General features: G+C 44.9%; 1 protein-coding gene across 1 annotated transcript in view; it reads right to left on the bottom strand.

Moving 5' to 3' along the window:
* Positions 1 to 18,304, bottom strand: part of LOC147632095 (glycerophosphodiester phosphodiesterase GDPDL7-like) — a 57,260-nt gene extending 38,956 nt beyond the window's left edge. The window contains exons 1-2 of the mRNA XM_086808679.1: positions 17,353 to 18,304; positions 16,290 to 16,580 (exon numbers count right to left, since the gene is read on the bottom strand). Of these exons, the coding sequence (XP_086664805.1) occupies positions 16,290 to 16,580; positions 17,353 to 17,497 (436 nt within the window). The 5' untranslated portion in view covers positions 17,498 to 18,304. The remainder of the gene's footprint in view (positions 1 to 16,289; positions 16,581 to 17,352) is intronic.
* Positions 18,305 to 18,665: the final 361 nt, after the last annotated feature.

Genomic DNA, 18,665 nt, shown 5'->3' with positions numbered 1-18,665 from the left:
GTTTTGCAGCTTTATCTCGATGCCTTTGAGTTAGAGCCGACTCTTATTGTGGCTCATTCAGGTTCAGCAGAGCATGGGTCTGGAGCATTACCTGATGCTCAAGAGGGGGGTAGCACCTCCACTCCCTTGATACAGACAAGCTCAGATGACATCTAGAGGTCGCTTGGTGCAGATTTTATCTCATCCGAAGGTACTGAGGCTGACAGTACATCTGTTTATGGGACTTCTATGATATATGTGTACTAGTCACATGGAGATTTTTGTGGATATGTATAGTTCACAGTGGTATACAACTTGGACTATTACTATGCCATTAGTTTGCAGTGAATGTTGATACATGTGTATGGCTCAGAGAGATTGGGACGCTGATCTTGCCATATTCTATGGTTCACTTTGGATATTTTGATGCATCACCAGAATGCAATCGAGGACGCTTGCCATCTTTCAAGAGGGGGGTATGTCATGGCCCTGTGAAAATGGAGCAGGACAAGTGTGGGCATGGTGGTTGCAGGGTCAGAATATTTTATGATTCACATGGGGGGTGCCCGGACAGTGTTTAAAGATGTGTGGACAACCCTAGGTGTGAAGGGGGGAACATTAAAACATTAACTTTTAATGTTTATTAAAGTTGCCCCTAGGCCTTAGTGGCCCTAGGGAACTTATTAAGTTGGGGCCCTAGGGATTAACTTGGGAAGGAGGTTTTCTCTTTCTTCACTCTCTCTCCTCCCTTTTTGGGGAGTCGTGTAGCAAAAGAGGAGCCTCCCTCATGCGTATGATGAACTAGCGTGGAAAAGCACAGGAAGGGGAGGCGACTGCTGAAGAGTTGTTGTGCTGCTGTTTTTCTGAGGAAACCAGCCGTACAGCACTGTACGGCCAGGACTACGCAAGCTTTCTCTCCCTCTCTCTCATCTGTTGCTGGCGGCGCACAGAGCTGTTGCTGGGAATTCTGCGCAGAAGCTCAAAACAGGCTGCACAGCCTGTTTTCCAGCCCAAACCCTACTGTACGACTGCCGTACAGTGTACGGGCAGTCAGGTACAGCAGGTACAGGTGCAGGCGGTGCTTCTCTGGGTGCTGGACAGACCTGTGCAGGCTGATTCAGGCTGGTACAGAAGTGGACAGCAGGCTGTTTTTGCAAGTACAACGCCTGGCACGTATCCCGAGGCGGTACAGACGGGTACTGTACTGATTTTCAGATCTGTACTTTACAAGGACAGCATAGGAGTGAGCATCAGGAGGAAGATACAGGCAAGTGCAAGCACACGTGTGAAGCAGGATTGTGGATTCAAGTGCCTGCAGGCACAGATTGGTGCTGTTGCTTCCTCCAGTGTTGTTTCACGAGCTGAACTTGGTAAGCCTTGACTCTGTTCATCTATCTCTCTTTCTATTGCTTGATGTCTGCTACAGGTATGTGTTATCTGGCTCCTTGTGAGAGGAGGAGTTTGGCAGATTGACAAGAGATTAAGACAGGGATTGAACAGCAAATGTATGTTGAGCTGAGAAGATGTATCATGCTTATGAGTTATGCCAGATGTATGCCCATGGCTGGCCTGCTTTGTGAACTTGGCTGATCAGAGGGAGGCACAGTGTGTTGCTTGAAGACACAGATCTGTGTGCATAGATCCTCTGTGCTGAGAAGGATTTGTGGGCAGTCAGATTGAACTACAGGTGTAAACTCTTGGCTGGTTTTTGTGTTGTACTCAGCCATACATATTATTTTAATGGAATAAAGAAATACCGCAAGGGACGCCAAGCTTTGGGGCCAACAGGTGTCGTTGTGTATTCAGATTTGGGCACTCTAGCTCCAATCTGTGTTTTGTTTATCATCTAGACTACAAGTGGACGGGTGTTAGCTCTTACCGCACTCTGGTTTTCTAACAGAGGCCGGTTTCACACACCATGCAAGAGTACCCTATGTAGCCCGTGAAGGATACAATGTTTATGGCAATGGTCAAAATATATGTCAAATGCCATTGCCGACTGAAAATGTGCCTGCACAACACATGCAACATGGGCTGCAATTTTCTATTAGTGCAGGTTTTCCGCGTATCTCTCATGCCACTCATGCCAGTATGCTCGTGAGAGAGAAGCTATGGATAAAAATGCATAAATGTGTGTTAAGGGGCCAGCCATGTTTCATGCTTACAGGGCACATGTATCTATGCCTAATGCATCACCTTTTGTTCCTAAAATGATGCCAACCACAAGGGTTGTCTGAAAAGATGCAAGGGAGAAGAGAGCTTGAGCTCTTGCAAGCACACACACACTCACAAAACCCTAAAAGAGAACACAAGGTGAGAGGCTGAAAATCTTCTTTTTCTTCTTCACACAACACTCAACACACTATATACAAAGATAAGAGTACACACTATGAAAAGGTACTCAACCAAATACATACTAGGGTTCTCTATAGTGTGAACCCAACTAAATGAGCTGGCGCTATAACTATGCCAGTCTCTAGAATGGCTGTCACACAGCCTGTCATCCCACTGGCAGCATATCACCCATAATCTCACCAACCATGCCAATGGTGTAAGTGTGGGCCTATCCCGCAGGCGGGTCATCATCAACACTCTCCCTCGAGCTCAACTCCATCTCATGTACACCAAGCGAAGCCCTGAATCTGCGGAGCTTCTCTGTACCCAATGCTTTGGTGAAGATGTCAGCGACCTGATCCTGTGTGCTGACATAAACAAGGTCAACGTCTCCTGCCAAAACCTTCTCTCTGACAAAATGGTAGTGGACCTCTATATGCTTCATGCGAGCATGAAAAACTGGGTTCTTGGCCAACTGTATACTGCTAATGTTGTCACAGAAAATGACAACTTGTCTATCCACTGATAGACCCAAATCTGCAAGTAGCTTTCTCAACCAAGCTACCTCACATGCTGCTATAGCAACACCTCTGTACTCGGCCTCTGTATTGGATAGAGCTGCTTCTTGCTGCTCCAAGTCACAGCAGCACTCCCCAAAGAAAACATGAAGCCACTAGTAGATCTTCTATCTGAGATACTACCAGCCCAATCAGCATCTGTGTACCCATGTACACATATCTCTGTCCCAGTTTCATAAAATAGTCCACAATGCAAAGTAGACCTCACATACCTCAGTATACGTCTCAATGCATCCAAATGCGGCTTTCGAAGAACCTGCATAAACTGACTCACTAACCCAACAGCATAGCTCAAATCTGGCCTGGTGATCGTCATGTAGATCAAGCTTCCTACTATGCGTCTATACATAGTAGGATTCTCCAAAATCTCTCCTGAATCTGCACTCAACTTACCATTCTGATCCAATGGCACTGAGATAGGCTTACAGCCTGTCATACCATACTTGGACAACATGTCCAAGCCATACTGTCTCTGCAGTAATCCCATACCATGTGATGACCTAATCACCTCAATGCCCAAGAAATATCTGAGCTCTCCCAAATCCTTCATCTCAAACTTCTGTCTAAGCAAGATCTTTACATTAAAGCTCTCTGTATCATGGTCCCCCGTAATGATCAGGTCATCTACATAGATGACAACAAGCACAACCCCTCTATCACTGTGTCTCACATACAGCAAGAAATCTGCATTGGCTACATGTAAGCCAATAGTGACAAGATATTCAGAAATCTTGTCAGACCATGCTCTTGGTGCTTGTTTTTAAGCCATACAAGGCTTTCTTAAACCTGCAAACATGCTCGAGGTGACTCACATCCTCATAACCAAGTGGCTACAACATATACACCTCTTCCTGCAAATCCCCATGCAAGAATGCATTCTTTACATCCATCTGATGTAAAGACCATTGCTTTGACGCTCCTCTTCTTGCAAATCCCCATGCAAGAATGCATTCTTTACATCCATCTGATGTAAAGACCATTGCTTTGACGCAGCCACTGCTATCACAACTCTCACTGTTGCCATCTTGGCAACTGGGCTGAAAGTTTCCTCATAATCAATGCCATATTTCTGCGCATATCCTTTGGCTACCAATCTAGCCTTGTACCTACCTGCTTATGTTTCCATCACTGTTATGTTTTACTTTATACACCCACTTGCATCCAATGGCTTTCTTGCCTTCAGACAATTGCACTAAATCCCAAGTCTCATTTCCATATAATGCATCCATCTCCTCATCCATAGCTTTCTCCAAACAAACATTTCCAACAGCCTCATCAATGCATGTGGGCTCTACAACCTGTAGGTGTTCTCATAGCTGGTATCCCAAGATCCTCATCAAGGCTCATCTCTGAGCCACTAGACTCTCCATCAACATAAGAATGCCTTGCAAAAATGTCAGGCATACTAAGGGGCTCAACCACTTTCTCTTTGCCTTTATGTGATGTACTAATCACATTTGCAGCACTGGTATTATGACGAAGCCTACCACTCCATGGTCTATCAACTGAACCACTAGATGAGGACTGTGATTGCTGACTTGTATTCTGTGCATCCACATTTCCACTCACATCATCCCCAACAGCTTCTTTTTCAGCAACATACCAACTGCTCATCTCATCAAAAACAACATACCAACTGCTCATCTCATCAAAAACAACATCCCTGCTTATCCTCAACTCACGTGTAGCAGGAGGGTTATAACACGTGTATCCCTTTTGCTCAAGGGAATACCCAATAAACACACATTTTTCAGCTTTTGGATCCAGCTTAGTTCTCAGCTCATCTGGCACATGCACAAATGCAATGCATCCAAAGACTTTCAAATGAGACAAATGAGGTTTTCTGCCAGTAAACCTCTCCTCTGGAGTTACATCATGTATGGCTGCAGTTGGAAACCTGTTCATGATGTAAACTGCTGTAAAACAGCCTCAGCCCACTAGCTATGCGGCATATTCTTCTCTCCCATCAATGCTCGCGCAATTTCAGTAATGTGCCTGTTTTTCCGTTCAGCAACTCCATTTTACTGTGGAGTGTATCTGCATGTAAACTGACTCTGAATACCATTCTTTTTCAAAAATTCAGAGAACTCATTGGAAAAGTACTCTCTCCCTCCATCTGATCTTAGGCACTTTACATGTTTCCCTGTTTGCTTTTCAACCATAACTCTGAAGTTCTGAAAATGAGTGAACACCTCACTCTTCTCCTTCATGAAGTGTAGGAGGCATGTTGCTCCCGACAAGGGTGTAGTCGCCAACACAAATAGGGAAGAGTAAATGAAGCTCTTACCCTCGAACCGCTTCCTATGCTTCTCTTGCTTGCAGCTCAACCCTTAGCATGAACCACGCTTTGATACCATGAAAAGATGCAGGGGAAAAGAGAGCTTGAGCTCTTGCAAGCACACACACACACACACTCACAAAACCCTAAAAGAGAACACAAGGTGAGAGGCTGAAAATCTTCTTCTTTTTCTTCACACAACACTCAACACACCATATACAAAGAGTACACACTATGAAAAGATACTCAACCAAATACATACTAGGGTTCTCTATAGTGTGAACCCAACTAAATGAGCTGGCGCTATAACTATGCCAGTCTCTAGAATGGCTGTCACACAGCCTGTCATCCCACTCGCCGCATATCACCCATGATCTCACCAACCATGCCAGTGGTGTAAGTGTGGGCCTATCCCCTAGGCGGATCATCAATGTCCACCGCCTCACTAGATGAGCTCGATATCTCAACACTGTCCCAATGGACAAACATGTGGGAAAACATATTGAGATGTAGGCTAATGCATCAAAGTCTCGTACCTTCAAAGCCAGAGACAAATCTATGAAGTTTGATGCATATCATGGAAAATATGATGCATCAAAGCACTTTCTTTTATTACCCACTTTGATATTGCTTTTAGTGATGAGGATTTCACTCAGAAATCCATGATCCACTATGTAAACATGAAAGGCACTACTGCCCATTGGTGGCTCACGGATCTTGTTAGATCATGGAAAGAGTTCAAGGAGAGATTCTATGCCCAATTCTTGCCTCCCAATGCATTGAATGAGATAACAATGAAGTGGGATTGGCTGAAGTACAATGAGGGAGAAATAATGAATGCATAAGTGCAAAAGTTTTGAAATGTGCTTTTGGAAGTGTCTCCATTTATGCATGTCACCGAGACAGACACGAAGAGAAGATTTCAATCGGGATTGCAACCCGTATACAAAGCGGAACTACAAATGTATCCTGGTTACACCTTACGCCGACTAATCATAGCCGCCACTGCCATCGAGCAATTGAAACTCAAGTTGAGTCAATCCAATAAGGCTAAACCTTCATTTCAAGGCAAAGAGAGGACTATCCAAAACCTGTAAAATAATATATATATATATACCTTCATAAGATCAGAAAAATCTGAACTTACGAATTGAGAGATTTCCTAAAGAAATAATAGTGAAGAAGGACAGACAAAAACAAAGCATTTGAAAGATCAAAAATAGATAAACTAACAAACCTAGCTACTAAGGAGAGGAAATCAAAAGATAATATCAATGGACAGCCACCTAAAAAGGTCCAAAACAAAGATAAAAATGGTTCAAAGGCTGAAAATAAGAAGTCTACCATGAAGTGTCTCTTGAAAGTGAAAGACTATGGTCTCACTCCGGAGCAAAAAAAGAAGTATATGAGTGGGGAAATGCTTTACTTGTGGTAGGCTGGTAGCACTGAGCATGTTGCAAATGCATGCCCAAACAAGAAGAAGCGTGATAATGTGAATGCATCAAAGCCCAATGTGCATATGGTTCTAGATGTGTAGGGCAACACTTCACATGATAGTAAAGACAGGGTTGTATGTAAAGCTTGGGGACAGCTTAAGGATCAGCCCGCTTTGTTCATGTTTGATGATTGTGTAGCTAAGAACTTCATATCTACACAAATGACAGCTGCTTTGGATATTGAAGTGGAGGACATGGGTCCTCAAATTGAGACAGAGACTGCCTTTGTTGGTAGAGAAGTGCAAGCTATGTGGATCATGAGGACTTTCTATAACGCCTTTGAATGGCTGTGATGTATTGCTTAGAAAGCCTTGGCATACACACATTGATCTGTGCAAGGCTTACAAGACCAACAGGATCACCTTCATGCATAAAGGCCGAGAGCATGTGATTGATGCTGGTGAAGAGGGTGATACCATTCTCCTTGTATCTCATGTACAAATTAAGAAAGTAATGAAAGAGTGTTTTGCGTACTTGATTTTTGTACGGGTCCCGAGATCATGTTGAAGAAAATAATGTGCATGTAAACACTCTTAGTAATGATAGGCTGAAATTCTTGCAAGAGTACAATAATTGTTTTGCTGATGAGTTACCAAATGAGTTGCCACCCGTACGATCGGAAGATCATCGCATTGATCTTGTGCCGGGTACCTCACCACCTAATAGGCCAGCCGTGTAAGTGCATCCCAAAAAGAGATGATGATGCAGGTAAATGAGATTCTTGAGAAGGGTTTGGTTCAGCCAAGCTCTTCTCCATATTGTTCACCCGCGGATCTTTTCATATGTGTGTGGATTATAGAGCTTTGAATAAGCTCACCATCAAGAATCGGTTTTCGATTCCACGCATGGACGACATCCTTGACAAGTTGGATAGATCGGCAGCATGCTTTAGCCGAATTGATCTCAAGAGTGGGTATCATCAAGTGCGTGTAGTGCTTGAGGATGTACATAAAGTTACTGCTTTCAGGACAGCATTTGGGCTTTATGAGTATCTTGTTATGCCTTTTGGTCTTATAAATACCCCGGCTACATTCAATAGAATGATGGATCATAAATTCCATGGGTACAGAAAATTTACACGTGTCTTCTTTGATGACATCCTAGTCTTCTCGAAGACCAAAGAAGAGCATAGAGCTCATTTGGCTATTGTTTTTGAAGAACTCCGTAAGCATAAACTCTTTATAAATGCAAAGGTCCTGGGCATATTGTGTCCAAAGATAGAGTGCGGATGAAACCTGCAAAGATTGATGCAATTCGAAATTGGACCGAATTGAGGTCAGTGCATGAGATCCGTAGTTTTCTTAAATTATGCTCTTACTACCACAAGGTTCATTCAGCACTTTGCATGGATTGCTTCTCCTTTGCATGACTTGACAAAGAAGAAGGCTACATTCAAATGGATTGATGTAGAGAGAGATGCATTCCTCAAATTGAAAGATGTAACTACACATGGTCCAGTGTTGATCATTCTGGATTTGCAAAAGCCATTCGGTGTAGAATGTGATGCATCTGGATATAACATAGGAGCTGTCCTAAATCAAGAGGAACATGACCTGGCTTTTGACAGCTGTAGATTGCATGATACAAAGCTCTCTCTTGGCATTTATGAGAAAGATCTCCTTGCTGTAATTCATGCGCTTACCATATGAAAACATTACCTTCTTGGGATTGATTTCATTGTGAAAACAGATCACCAAAGTTTGAGGTATTTTCTTACCCAAACTAAATTGTCAGAGAAGCATATGAGGATGGCCAATTTTCTAACTATGTTTCATTTTCAAATCTTGCACACCCCAGGAAAGAAGAATGTAGTGGCAGATGCATTGTCACGAAAGCCGTATGTAGCAACTATCTCGGTTGCCTCTCATGGGGACTTGCTTGCCATGCGTAATTTGTATCATACAGATTCTGATTTTGCCACTATTTGGACTGATTTGATGGCTGGTCATACACATGCCTCATATGTGATCAAAGAGGGCTATCTCATGAAAGATAATTACCTATGTGTGGTGTCTAACATGAGGCCGAAGGTTTTGGATAAGCGCCATGCTCCCCCATATGCTGGTCATAGAGACATAATGCCTACTACGCACATGATTGAGCGGTATTTCTTTTGGCCAAGTATGCGGAAGAACATCGAGGCACATGTACGTGATGTATCACCTATCAGAAGATGAAATTCAATGAGCAAAAGCCACCAGTTTTGCTTCAACCATTGCCTATTTCCAAGCAGCCATGAGAAAGTATTACAATGGATTTCATTATAGACTTGCCACGGACCCAACAAGGTTTGGACAATTGTGAACAGGTTTAGCAAGCACGCTCACTTCTTGCCGATCAAGAAGACCATCAAAACTGAGCATATGGTTAAAATATATCTTGCACAAGTGTTCAAGCATCATGGAATGCCGAAGTCCATTGTGGGAGATAGAGATCCCACGACCACAAGTCTCCTTTGGCGGGCCATATTTGATAATATGGACTTCTCATCAGCTTATCACCCTCAAACAGATGGGCAAAGTGAGGCTTCAATTTCAGCCGTGTTGGATCTCTTAAAATGTTATGTTGCATACAACCAACACGGTACATGCATCTACGAGAATGGCCCCGTTTTGTTTGTGGTAAAATGGTTTTGCCACCCATCCTTCGCAAAAAGGATGAGATATTTGCAGCTGATGAGTATGTAAGAGACTTGGATATTACTTTTGCTCAGGTGCGGACAGCCATTATAATTACAAGGTCACAAGACAAGCATAAAAAGGCTGCCGACGACAAGCATAGAAGGCAATTTGATGTCAAAGACAATGATTGTGTATTGCTGAAATTTGAGAAAGCAAGACTGGCAAAGAGGCCTAGCAAAGAGAGTGCATACCCTAAGCTTGAAACTAGGTACTATGGGCCTTTTCGAGAGTGATCAAGAAGATCAATGAAGTGGCTTTCAGATTGGCATTACCTAGTCATTAGCACATACACAATGCTTTTCATGTGAGTCTCCTTCGCAAGTATGTAGGGCCGGAAGCCCACTGAAGCAATCATTGAGAATCCACCAGAATCGGATAAGCTTGAGGAGATTTGGCAACTAGAGCAAATTGTGTATCACAAGGAACGCAAGCTTGCTACGGGCAAAGTTGTCAAGCGTTACCTTGTGAAGTTTAAGAACTATCTTCCCATTCATGCTAAATGGGTAGATGAAGAGTTCTTTAGAGATTGCCTACATTTGCTTCAGACCTATATGGATGCTTTTCAGTTACGCACAACTGTTTAGAGGCCGGGAGGGACGTCACCATTTGGCTATCCAATTGGTCCACCCGTGCTCTCATTATGTATGTACATTGGACTGGCGTTCATGGCAGTTGCATATGTCGGAGATTAATACCACTCATGTGATACTGTGGACTTGGCTTTCCGTTGGGACTGTGCCTGTGTGTACATGCCCGAAAATGCCTTGAGAATTGGTATTCAATTGGGTCTGGTACCTCATGTACTTGGTGGTAAGTTGCATATGCCGAGGATTGATACCACTCATGTGATACTATGGACTTGGCGGGACTGTGCCTGTGTGTACATGCCTGAAAATGCCTTGAGAATTGGTATTCAATTGGGTCTGGTACCTCGTGTACTTGGTGGTAAGTATTGGTCATAAGCCTAGCCTTAGGAATTAGCACTAATTTATAAGTGAGCGTGTACATACTTCATTAAGTTTTGGGCAACCAAAACTCACTTATAAGTTATGACCAACCCTGTGTTCACACACACTGATGTCCCAAGGTGGACAAAACCCAATGCCCACCGCCCAAACCTTACCTCCTTTGTACAAAGGGAGTAACCAACCATGTGTCCGTTCTAGCTTGCACCACAAGGCACTTATCCTCTCTACTTGACACCTAGAGTGGACAACTCACCATCTCTCTTCTCTCTCTCTAGAAGTAGGTGCCCCCTTCATGAGACCTCTTTGGCTGTATTTTCTGCACTTTCTCCTTGCCAACTCCATACCCAAGCTTACTAGTGTGTTTTCCAAGCTTCCAGGAGTGTTTCCAAGTGGTGTTCAATCTCCCACACACTCCCAATGACTGAAATTCAGTAAAACAGCTTTTATTTTTACTGTAATGTCTGGTCTTTTTATTGAAAACCCTAATTTCAACCTTCCCTTCTCTAGTTGAGCCATAAGGGAAGCTTTCCCAAGGTTCCCTTCATCCTCTTGAAGACTTTTGTCGTGAAAGATCGCGACGTGACAAATCGAAGATTTCAACACTCCAAACGCTTCCATCGCAAAGACTTCTGCTGTCATCGACTCTACTTGCAATATTTAAGCTTTGATGCTTAAATATGGAAGCAAGTAGCGGGAAGAAGAAACCAGATTCCATGATCACATACCCTGTGTAGTGTTCTCTTGTCCTATGCGCTCTCTTGCAAATTGTTGCTACTATGTGTTGGTGGAACAATAGAGAGCAGATGATAGGGAACATGGACACTTGAGAGAGTAGTGTGAGTTGCAATTTGCAAGTCTACACCGACAACCACATTGTTTGCAATATTGTATTCATATGCATTGGTATGAAAATCTGATCAACAATGCCCATGACACTATGTACTCGATTCTCCCAAGATCAATATACTTTATTTGAGGGAGGGGCCGGCTGTTCCGACTCATTGTGCGTCTCTTGTCAATTCAACAAATTACTTCTTGTATTGAGTATGTTGTCCATGAAATCTTGGTGTATTTAAGTGTATGGATTAGCATTGTGTTAAACCAAGTTACACCCACTCATCGACATAGAACCAATCTAATCTGGACAAGTTAGGACATGTACTCTTGTCAGATCTTGAGAAGCATAGTCTCCCAAGACTGCGTCCAAACTCCGATAAATACCAAGGATCCTAAGCCAAAAACAACTTCTCCCAAGCCGATTACTCTATGCCAAATACGGTAGCCATGCCACCTTTCGAGTATATCCTTTGCCGATTTTACACTCTCTAGAATTTTTTTATCTCACTAGGCAAAACAAGGAAAAATGATATTTTCTTGTATTCAGAATCATAGAATGATTACAAGGGATTGAAATAGAGGCTTATTTGATATTCAGGCTAAGGAGGAATCTTACACTCTTACCCACTCGAAGAGAATCATTCATGTATATAGAAGTTAGTTAAAGCCTTAGAGTGTGTATTAGAAGCATTTATTGCATTGCATGTGAACTTTAGCCATAGCATTAAAATATTACATATGCATTTAACCCATTGCATAAGCATATAATCTAGTCACGATAGCCTTATGTCTAGTTGGTAGACTTAAAAGTATTATAAGCAACACATAAAGACTATTTTATTAAATCATGTATGATTTAGGAGCTAGCCGACTTGCTTTAAAAAACTGACAACCCACTAGATGCATATAAATACATAGTGTTTCATTCATTCAATCATTCTAGCATGTTGAAGACCCTACACATACACCAGAAATCTACCTGTGGAAGAGACTAGTAAACTGTACTCCAAAAAGTGGCTATGCCTACTACGGCATTCGATGCATATACGTTCACTGTAGGCATTCGATGCATATACTTTCACCAATTCCCCACTATGGCCTCTTCAATCTCGATGGTCACCCACACTGAGCTCATCAATGACAATGGCGCTTGAGTCAACCACTGCAGGGCTCACCGATGAAAATGCATACTCAACCCTATGTCCCGGAGGGGCCAAAGGAATGGGACCATAAGGTGGCATGACTACAGTATCTGGCATAGAGTATCGGACATGTACTCTTGTCAGATCTCGAGAAGCATAGTCTCCCAAGACTGCGTCCAAACTCCAATAAATGCCAAGGGTCCTATCTCCTCGAAGCCCAAAACAACTCCTCCCAAGCCAATTACTCTATGCCAAATACTATAGCCATGCCACCTTTCAAGTCTATCCTTTCCCGATTTTAGCATGTTGAAGACCCTACACATACACCAAATATCTACCTCCGGAAGAGACTGGTCAATTGTACTCCAAAAAGTGGCTATGCCTACTGCGGTATTCGATACATATACGTTCAGCAAGTCCCCACCATGGCCTCTTCAATCCCGATGGTCACCCACTGAGCTCATCAATGACAATGGCGCTTGAGTCAACCATTGCAAGCAATAGCTGCTTGCTGACGGAAATGCATACTCAACCCTGTGTCCCGGAGGGGCCAAAAGAATGGGACCATATAAGGTGTGACTCCTACCCTGCAGAATCTTTCGGCAACGAGTACGTCCCTGTAAAAGATATGCTCCTAGAGCAGAAGAGAATGTCAATGGGTCCACCGACTGCTGCTTTGTGAAGCTCCTCTCTAAGAACCCCACACCTCCGAAAGCACTACGGTCCCTCCAAATCCTAAATGTTTCATGAGCCATTCCGCATAACCAAGATCTATGGGAGGCGAAACATAGGAACTACCCTCAACTCAACCGTGGGTTTCCATGAAGAGTAGTCCCTATTGATCCTGGAGCGAATCCACGCAGACGGGCACAAATCCTGCCCTCCATGGAGAGCCACTCTGTCCAAGTGCTAGAATATGCATGCTCTTGGCTCCACATATCGCAATGTAGGTATCGGTAGGAGGGGGGAAGAGATACTACCACTCAAACATGAAGAAACACAAAAAGCACCTCCAGGGCTAGAGGACATCATCTCCCCTTCCTCGTCACTGTGGCCATAGCCACCTCCCTTGCCTGGTCCCACATATTGCAATGTAGGTATCGATAGGAGGGGGAAAGAGATCCTACCACTCAAACATGAAGAAACACAAAAAGCACCTCCGGCTAGAGGACACCATCTCCCCTTCCTCGTCTCTGTGGCCATAGCCACCTCCCTTGCCTGGTCTCTGTAGGAGGGAGAAAAGAGATACCACTCAAACATGAAAAAACACAAAAGGAAGCACCTCCAAGACACCATCTCTCCTTCTGGATCTCTGAGCCACTGAAACATGAACAAACACAAAAAGCACGTCTGGACTGCAGGATGCCATCTCCCCTTCCTGGTCTCTATGGCCATAGCCACCCAACTCCATCCGTGCCAATGGGCCATGGCCATAAGTGAGTAAGAATGTCAATGATACGCAAATCATGCAAATAGTGTGAGAACTCTATGGCCTGCCCGTGGCTCCAATCGGTCCTCGATGCTACACTCAAGAGAAAGGAGAAGATCATGAACTCTCTGGGACGGAAAGCTTGGAGTGATGTGAAACGGTTACACATACACGAATGGGAACCACTGTCTCCTCAAACATACCGGCTCCTTCGATAGAAGGCTCCTTTGATAGAAGGCTCCTTCGAAAGAAAGCTCCAATCGGTCCTCGATGCTACACTCGAGAGGTAGGAGAAGATCATGAACTCTCTCAGGTGGAAAGCCTAGAGTGATGTAAAACCACATACACGAATGAATGGGAACCACGGTCTCCTCGAACATACCGGCTCCTTCGACAAGAAGGCATCGAAAGAAGCTGTAGTCAACTTGTTGCCCAACGCGAGGGGTGGGGCGGTGGGGGAAACTAGGGGCTTACCAAAGAAGCAGTGATGGTCATCTCTACAGGCTCCGTGAAATGATGGATCAAACGTCGGATTGAACTAGCCTGCTACCTCCGCTCCAAGTCAGGCATGGCCGCCAAAGGGTGGCCGGAGTGCTCCGGTGAAGTGTGGGAGGAGATGATGGGGGAGGGATGCGGACTAAGGAGGGACATCAAGGGGAAAGGGTTCACCAAAAGGGAGAGGGGCAAGGGCTGTGCGGAAGGCTCTGAGGGGTCAGAGAGCCTTGCGAGAATCTGGATGCCTAGCGTTCCTCAAGGATAGGCGAGGTATCACCATCGGGAAGCTACTAAAATAAATGCTTGTACAACGGTTCTCTACAAAACCGTATCCTCCTATATCTTGCCAGCCTGATGCGCCTGGCAATGCCACTCTCCTTTGGAAGTTTGCATGTGGTTCCTCCTCAGGTCAGTGGTCTATCACTCTCCTACACCAGGATCGACCAAGGCCAGATCCTCGCCTCCACCTTGGCCTACAAGATTGTGGGTCCTCGCCTCCACCTTAGTCTGCAAGATTGTGGCCCGGCAAGTGGATAGTCAGGGATTTGTTATAGGCAAGCCTTGTTGGTGAGCCTAGAAAGATCACTGATAGAATATTCCTTGGGACGTGGCTACTACTAGGTTGAGTTCGATTCGCCTGTAGCATTGGACAGTCATGCGGCTCAGCCCCGTCGCACTGCATACGGCCCAGGCCTTCTTTGCGAGGTGGTAGCATGGCTTCAACCTAGCGGTGTCTCTCTGGCTGGCGTCTCACGCTTTCCTTCCCGTGATAGTTTGCTTTCTTGATCTCGGGAAGGAATACCTAGTGCTCTGGTGCTTGGGGGGGCTCCCTGTGATGAGGATCTGCACTCGGAACAAGGGGGGGGAGGGGACCACTGGAGGCGCCCTCCTAGAGAACAAACTCTAGCAAGGTGTCCCACATGTCGGCAGGTGAAGCAGTGGCTTGGGAGAACAAAGTACTCAACTCTCTGCAAAATAGGATCTCCCCGAAGGCAAAAGAAGTGATATGGAATGAGGAACTGATTCCGGAGAGGTTATGCAGGTACGAAGGGATGGAATCCCGACCGTTCAAGCTAGAACCAAAGCGGCAGTTGGGATTCTATCACTCTTTCAATAACACCACCTTTAACTGGGCGGAGAGGATCCAAATATGCGACTGTCTAAGCGAGGAGGTCCACTTCTGCGAAGCAAAGGCAAGGGACGGCAGCCGAGGATGACGGAGCGACTATCATGGAGTCCCTCTGAAGGTTCGAAGACCAGAAGTTATCGAAACTTGCCTAATGGGAGACTAGCCAAGAGTTGAAAGCACCTATCCAGGGAGACGGAGAAGGGAAAAGGGAAGGGGGGAGGGGGGGGGGGGGGAGGCGCTGGTCGGAATGGAGGAGAAGGAGGCACGTGGGAAGGCGAGAAGCGGACAGGCGGAGGGGGGGCACAGGTGGGAGGCGCCAAGGGGGGCACGGAGGCCAAGGCGGCTAAGGGTGAGGCAGAGGGCTCAGGCTCTGCACCACACACGAACAGCGACGAGGGAGGCAACGAAGGAGAGGAACGCAATACGCAGCGCAGGAGGCAGCAAGGAAGGAGGTGGCAAAGGAGGGGGGCTGCACATAGGGACAAGGGGGGGCACTGAAACGATGGCGACCATAGGTGGCGAAGGGCTGGCCCCGCACTCCCATGACCTAGCTATGTGGCAATCATAAGGATTGTCTATTTGACAGCCTTGGTCCTTAGAACACAAACGCAAGTGAAGCAGAGGCTTAGACTGTTGTGTAGTAGCTCACCCTAGTTGACTCTCAGAGCTGTTGATTGTATTCTTTAGCAACCCACAAGAGAGCTAACAAAAAACCTTTTGGTTAATGCTTTGGTTTAAGTGATTAACATTAGCATGCATCATTAGAAGGTTCCCAATACCCATCCAAGAGAAAAAACAACCAACAGCCATCAAGCCCTTTAAGAAACTGCATACAACAAGCATCACAACAAGAAGAGATCCTGACCCAAATTTGTTAAAAGTGATTACTTGCACTTAAAAGTCTTTAGCATGAAAGAAAGGTAGATTAGTTTGGTTGTGGCACCTGTGAGATTAAGAACTTCAGATGCATTATGATCAATTGCAAAATAGCCAGTCACCATCTTTCCATTAACGAGGTACTGCTTTGCATCATTGGAAGACTGGTTGACATTTGTGCTGTTTCTGAGATCAAGACCAGTGCGGCATATGTCTCTACCATCCTTGGTTAGCTGCAAGTCACAAGACAACGCAATTGGAGATACACTACTGGTCACAGCATGAGCATACGCAGGAAGAGTTTGGTCTGGGAACAGTCCTGAAGAACCGCCCCTGGCAATCACAACAGGAGCTAAACCTGCATATAGCAATTGAGTCACGACATTTTAAAAACAAACCGAGGCTTGCAAAAGTATGTCAACTGAAAGATTCTTTCAATAAAATTTACAGTTCAACATTACACTAAACCAAAGTGCCAGTGGGCTTACAGGGATAAACCAAAGTGCCAGCAAGCTTAAAGGGATTGTGCTTCAAGTATGGCCACAAGAAAGAGACCCTCAAGGAGAAGGTCATGGGTGAGTGCCGCACTCCTCCATAGGAGGGACTCGGAGTTCCAAGGGACACACCAAGGTATATACCTAGATGAATCCAAGAACATGCCCAAATTCACCTTTTAGGAACGTGCATGTTATATACTCATGGTAGTCAACCCACAAGACTATATAACTATCAACTCCATTATGCATACTACGACATCCCCACTAACGTCATATACACACACACACAAGAGCATATATTCACACAAAGCCCTTCACACTGAGTTTTTGTCAAACCTCCACAGATACAGACTCAGCTCAGCCATAATGAAGCCTAGCACTAAGATAAGTAGCAAATAGAAAGAATTAGTACAACAAATAAGTAGTTGATAGGGCAAATGCACCACTAAAGATAGAAAGAATAAGCACAATATCAACTGGTTGCAACTCGAATGAAAACATCCTTAATTATGCACAGGGCAGAGCGATTTGTTCAAAAGCAGGTATTAAATCCTCCAATTGTGCTGAATTACAAGCAAAAAAATCCATGTGGGGCGAAGGAACATTTGCTTGAAAAAGGACAAGAACACATACCGCTGCGGGTGTGCCATTTTTTTTCGCTGTGCGCCGCCAAGCTCCTCGCAGGCTGCTCATGGAGAGCATTGCTGTTCTGGATGTTGCAGACCACCTCCACAAGCAGGAGCAACAGCAGAAAGCCATAGCTGCGGTGATGAAACATCTTGTACTGAAGAGCTGAGGGGTAAAAGGAGCCCTGGCAGCAATGTATCTTGAATTTCTAACCTAAGATTTCATACAGGATAACCAGGGAGGGTGATCAAGGTTTTCTGCACATGTTAACTAGAGCTTATAACACAGTGTAGCTAGGGTTCTCAAGTCTCTAAAGGGTAATCGATGCATATTGCCAGTGCAGTCCCTACGATAGGATAATTCAAGGAAGAAGCTCTCCTACTGTGAAGCACAGAAAAAGCTTCCAGAGGAGTCCATGGCCACTGCTCTTCGATTCTTTTTGTGCTGATGCCCTTCAGCAGGAAAAAAGCTGCACATAGAAGCACCCACTACAGTAAGTTTGTTGATCTTCTTTTGACACTACAGCCGACCTTCTGCAGAGCTGAAAAGAGCTCGTCTGTGTCTGGGCAGCCAAGGCAATTGATAATGGAGAAAGCCACGGGCTATTGGAGGCGAGGGGGATGATCACATGGATGATGGGAGTGCAGGCATGTGCTGGTGTGACAAGTAATACTGTTCGAGTGAGAGAAAGGGCGGGGGAGGGGGGTCCCGAAAGGCGAAAAGGAAAGGGAGTAAACGCCAAACACAAATGCATACGGCCTGTCAGGCCCCTCTGGCCATAGCCTTATCATCTCAGACTTCTTCTTCTCTTCCTGTGGTGCTGCACAGTGCACAGTGCGCGCATATACATATTGCGTTACAACGGCTCGCTCCTTTAATTGCTTTCACATGTAGGTGGAGTCACACCACCACCTTGTACCTTGTCAACTTGAGCAGCAAGTGACCTTATTACATCTCCAACTTTATAAATTTCTTTTTATGATTATAAGGGTCTTTACAAGATATGCTCTCAAAAAGCTTGTCAAAAATCTGATCATTTGGGTAGGGTTTACACTTGCCTGTCCTCCATCTAGAGTTTACATTGCCCGTCCGCCATCTAGAGTTTACATCGCCCGTCCAGAGTCATGAGTTCCGACCCCCCGGCCCCAAGCTTTCAGTCTCTCTTAAGGCCCTAACAAGATCCCAAGCTTTTGGTCTCTCTTAAGGCCCCTCCTCTGCTGTTATAATCGAAACAAGAAGGCAATGGGTTCAAATCTCTCCTTCTGTAGAGAGGGAACTAACTTCAATACCACTCTTGTCAATACAAACAAGATCCATTG

The sequence above is a fragment of the Cibotium barometz genome, chromosome 14, assembly GCF_041138505.1.
Source record: "Cibotium barometz isolate CiBa-2024 chromosome 14, ASM4113850v1, whole genome shotgun sequence".
Taxonomy (NCBI): Eukaryota; Viridiplantae; Streptophyta; class Polypodiopsida; order Cyatheales; family Cibotiaceae; genus Cibotium; species Cibotium barometz.
The sequence above is the reverse complement of the archived record's forward strand: the minus strand, read 5'-3'. Positions and strand labels throughout refer to the sequence as shown.